Here is a 5,313-nt window from a genome sequence, read left to right on the forward strand (position 1 = left end):
GCAATCTTGGCTCACTGCAACCTCTGCCTCCCGGGTTCAAGCGATTCTCCTGCCTCAGCCTCCCAAGTACCTGGGATTACAGGTGCCCGCCACCACGCCTGGCTAATTTTATATTTTTAGTAGAGATGGGGGTTTCTCCATGTTGGCCAAGCTGGTCTCGAACTCCTGACCTCAGGTGAACCGCCCGCCTCCGCCTCCCAAAGTGCTGGGATTATAGGTGTGAGCCACAGCACTGGCCTATGGTTGTCATTTTTTGAAGTTTGGGGATTTGTGGTGGTGGCACCTCTGTCACCAGGGCCGCACACTTCTGTGTAGGCATTTTCAGCTTTGTGCTAGGGGCTCTTTCCTCTTTTTTTTTTTTTTTTGAGACAGGGTCTGGCTTGGTTGCCCAGGCTGGAGTGCAGTGGTACGATCATGGCTCACTGCAGCCTCAGACTCCTGGGATCAAGCAGTCCTCCCACCTCAGCCTCCCATGTAGTTGGAACCACAGGCATGCGCCACCAAACCCAGCTAATTTTTGTATGTTTTGTAGAGACCGAGGTCTTACTTTGTTGCCCAGGCTGGTCTTGAACTCCCGAGTTTAAGCAATCTGCCTGCCTCAGCCTCCCAATGTTACTGGCATGAGCCACCATGCTGGGCCGTGAGTTGACTTCTAAGTGAGAGTGTGTTATTCTCCTCACAAATCTTATTGTCTATAGAATAAAGTTCAGACGCCCTACTAGACCCTGAGGACAGAAAGCTTAATAAGACAGTATTGCTGCCCTAGTTACCACTCTCTGTCACCTCGGGATTGCAGATGTGTAAACATCATTCTCATATAAATGTGGTGGCCCACAGTGATACCTACAGTTGCTGCCACCGAGCAGGTTCCAGACTGTAATGGTGACACAGAGGAAAAACAGCATCTGTGCTGAATGAAGTCATAGGGTAACTCTGAACTGCTTATTGAGGGAAGAATGCAGAGATTTACCAAGGAAATGAGGAAGAGGGCGTTTGAGACAGTGGGAAGTGCACATGCAGGATAGTGAAACTTCACAGCACATCAGGCCAGCAGCAGGGTGACAGCTGGAGTTTGAGCCAGGCAGTAGGAGGTGACATGATGGAAGCAGGGAAACTGTATCCTAGAGGGCCATGGAGGAAGATTGGACTTCATCCTGTGGGGTCTGGGCAGGCACTGAAGGGTTTCCAGTGGAGATGGGAAGGGTTACAGGGCCAGACTTGTGATGAGTCTGGCAGCGGTTTGGAGGACAGACACAAGGAAGATGAATCCAGAGGTCGGGGTGATTCTGATGTTGACAAATGGTAATGGGCCTGAAGCAAGGTAGCGGCTATGACAGCCAGCAGGAGAGCATGTACCCCAAAGAGCCAAAGACCTGGGGGATGGATGGAAGGAAAGAGAGTACTCTCAAATGACAAGCAGATCCACTGGTGGTGCCATTAGTGAGAATAGCAGATGGGAGAATAGTCCTCATTCTAGGAAGAGATCATTTGTTTTGAACAGGTTGTGTCTATGGGACGTATAGGTGATGATAGTGGGCAGTTAGATAGGTGAACCTACAGTTCAGGCGAGCAGTCTAGATTACAGATAAGAATTGGGGGCCAGGCACAGTGGCTCATGTCTGTAATCTCAGCACTTTGGGAGGCTGAGGTGGGCGGATCACTTGAGGTGAGGAGTTCGAAACCAGCCTGGCCCACATGGTGAAACCCCATCTCTACTAAAAATACAAAAAATTAGCCGAACATGTTGGCGTACGCTGTAATCCCAGCTAGTTGAGAGGATGAGGCAGGAGAACTGCTTGAACCCGGGAGGCAGAGGTTGCAGCCAGCTGACATCACGCCACTGCACTCCAGCCTGGGCAACAGAACGAGACTCCGCCTCAACAAAAAAGAAGAATTGGAGAATTAGGCCTGGCACAGTGGATCACGCCTATAATCCCAGCACTTTGGGAGGCCAAGGCAGGCAGATCACCTGAGGTCAGGAGTTCAAGACCAGCCTGGCCAACATGGTGAAACCCCGTCTCTACTAAAAATACAAAAATTTGCCAGGCGTAGTGGCGCACAACTGTAATCCCAGCTACTCGGGAGGCTGAGGCAGGAGAATCACTTGACTGGGAGGCGGGGGATGCAGTCAGCTGAGATTGTGCCACTGCACTCCAGCCTGGGAGACAGAGCAAGACTGTCTCAAAAAAAAAAAAAAAAGAAAAAGCTAGGAAATAACCCAAGGTGTACTCTTGCCTTGCCCCTCACTTCCTCCCCATTAGCTTTCCACCCCCTCAGTAGCCAGCCTGCACCTCTGGTCAAATTTCCTGCTGCATTCTGCCACGAATTTTTGGGTAGAGCGCACTACCTTGAAATTCTGAAGTCTCCATGCAATTGCTCATATTTCCTCAATCTAAAACGATGCACACAGCACAGAAATGGATCTGCCGAGGGATATCCTCTAGCACCAGAAGAACCTGACAGGTCTCCCTGCAGATCTTTTCAGGTGGATTGAGGACACCAGGTGATGGTCATGGCACCTGAGAATCCAGAATGTCTCGCCTCTTAAGCCAGTTATTTTTGGCCATTGAATATCTGGATACACCTGAGTTCAAATAACAAATTTTAGTAAAACCAAATGCTATTACAAGTTCTAAAGTATCTCTTAACTTTCTTACTTCAGATGTGGAGGTACCACATGGTTCTCTGAGCAGCGAAACTTTTCAGTTTCAACCACCATTACCTCCTGACACTCCTCCACTCCCCCGGGGGACTCCTCCGCCCGTCTTCACCCCTCCACTCCCCAAGGGCACCCCACCGCTGACTCCCAGTGACTCACCCCAGACCAGAACAGCATCTGGAGCTGTGGATGAGGATGCACTGACTCTAGAAGAACTTGAAGAACAGCAGAGGCGGATCTGGGCAGCTCTCGAGCAGGCCGAGAGTGTAAACAGCGACTCTGACGTTCCTGTGGACACACCTTTAACTGGGAATTCCGTTGCCTCATCACCTTGTCCAAATGAGCTGGACCTCCCTGTCCCAGAGGGAAAAACATCTGAAAAGCAGATGCTGGATGAGCCTGAGGTACCAGAAATTTTTACAAAGAAGTCAGAAGCTGGACATGCCTCCAGTCCAGATTCTGAGGTGACATCACTTTGTCAGAAGGAAAAGGCAGAGTTGGCTCCATTAAACCCTGAAGGTGCCCCCCTTGATAATGGCAGTGTCATACCAGACTGTGACGTCAGCAATGGGGGCAGCCAGAAGCTCTTTCCTGTAGACACCAGTCCTTCAACGGCCACTAAAATTCATAGCCCTGTACCTGACATGAGCAAATTTGCAACTGGAATCACACCATTTGAATTTGAGAATATGGCAGAATCTACTGGAATGTACCTCAGGATAAGAAGCTTGTTAAAGAACTCACCCCGAAACCAGCAGAAAAACAAAAAGGCCTCTGAATAATGGCTTGACTTAGCCCTGAGAGCTATTTAATAACTTTGTTCCGTTAATTAGTACTAATTAAGTGGATAGATAGAATGGTTTTCCTGTTTGTACCTCCCATTTTTAAAAATCTATCCAAGGTTCGTGTTCCAAAGTCAAGCCTATTCTAAAGAAAGACTGAGCTCACTGGTTCACTATATTTTATTCTCACTGACAAAATTTTGGGGGAGATGTGAATATGACCTGGTGTAGAGAGAGTTTGTTAAGGTTTATACTATTTTTGGATTGTGACTGTCCGTCGAGAGTGATGGTTTTTATCTGTCTTTTGTACATTGTTTTCCCTTTCTACATTTTGCTAATTATCCTGTATATAAGTTTAATATATTACTTTTTAAAAGAAAAAATTCTACCATTTTAAATTCATGTTTCAACTCCTACAACCAAATGAGAAAAATCAGGGATGAGCAGCTTTATCCCATTTGGGGTATTTTTATAAGTGATTTACATGCGTCAATTTTAGTAGTACTTTTACTTTTTTTGTAACTTCATTCTTCATATATGGTTGCTGTACAGGTATGTTCATCTTTGTGTACAGAGGTTTAATAAATTAGTTTTCATATACATAATCTAAGACTTTGAATACAAACAAGTGATTCACAGGTAGGTAAAACAGTGTATATAACTTTTTTTTTGTTTCGTTTTGTTTTTTTGTTTTTTTGAGACGGAGTTTCACTCTTGTTGCCCAGGCTGGAGTGCAGTGGAGTGATCTCGGCTCACCACAACCTCTGCCTCCCAGGTTTAAGCAATTCTCCTGCCTCAGTCTCCCGAGTAGCTGGGATTACAGGCATGTCCCACCATACCCAACTAACTTTGTATTTTTAGTTGAGACGGGGGTTTCTCCACATCATGTCAGGCTAGTCTTGAACTCCTGACCTCAGGTGATCTGCCCGCCTTAGCCTCCCAACGTGCTGGGATTACAGGAGTAAGCCACCTCACCTGGCCAGTATATGTAACTTTAAGTGTAAAAGTAAATTGTTGGCCAGGCGTGGTGGCTCATGCCTGTAATCCTAGCACGTTGGGAGGCCAAGGTGGAAGGATCACCTGAGGTCTGGATGGCAAAACCCCGTCTCTACTAAAAATACAAAAATTAGCCAGGTGTGGTGGTACATACCTGTAATCCCAGCTACTTGGGAGGCTGAGGCAGGAGAATCGCTTGAACCTGGGAGGCGGAGGTTGCGGTGAGCTGAGATCATGCCACTGCACTCCAGCCTGGGCAACAAGAGCAAAACTCCGTATCAAAAAAAAAAAAAAAATTGTAAAAATTAGTGGTGGCAAAACAAAAATAATGATAGGAATTGCAAGTTTGGGTGCTTTCCGTGGATTTTAGCCTTAAATAGAGAAACAGAATTTTTGAAAAGTAATTATTTTGGAAAATGAATGGCATGCAGCTAGCCTTTGTATAATTTTCTAGATTTGAACCCTAATAGTTAAAAATTAGACATAAATATTGCTTTTGTCAGATATATATATAAGATAGAGCTGAAACTGTGGTTTAGGTCTTTCTGTGGAATGCCATTGCATCTTTATGTTAGTCAAGTCCATGAAAATAAATGTTTACGTTGTCTTGAATTGTTAGTCTCAGGCAGTGTTATCCTGCTCTCAGGCCAACAGGGGGAGCCAAATAGAAACATTCCAGATACAGTTTTCATTTTTGAGAACTTGAGTAATCAGATTTACTGTTCTGTAAAGAATAAAGGAAAGGAAAATTATAAAGATAAATTTCTTTTTAAAGCCCTCACAGAATGTGCTAGAAATAGAATAAAATTTAAAATACTTTTGGTTTCTTTTCCTCTGAGCTTAAGTTCAAAAATAAAAGCAATCCTTTACAGTTGT

General features: G+C 45.4%; 1 protein-coding gene across 1 annotated transcript in view; it reads left to right on the forward strand.

Moving 5' to 3' along the window:
• Positions 1–4,051, forward strand: part of ZCCHC8 (zinc finger, CCHC domain containing 8) — a 33,389-nt gene extending 29,338 nt beyond the window's left edge. Inside the window, 1 exon segment of the mRNA XM_011948486.1 lies at positions 2,663–4,051. Coding sequence (XP_011803876.1) covers positions 2,663–3,441 — 779 coding nt within the window. The 3' untranslated portion in view covers positions 3,442–4,051.
• The last annotated feature ends 1,262 nt before the right edge of the window (positions 4,052–5,313 follow it).

The sequence above is a fragment of the Colobus angolensis genome, unplaced genomic scaffold, assembly GCF_000951035.1.
Source record: "Colobus angolensis palliatus isolate OR3802 unplaced genomic scaffold, Cang.pa_1.0 Scaffold28, whole genome shotgun sequence".
Lineage (NCBI taxonomy): Eukaryota > Metazoa > Chordata > Mammalia > Primates > Cercopithecidae > Colobus > Colobus angolensis.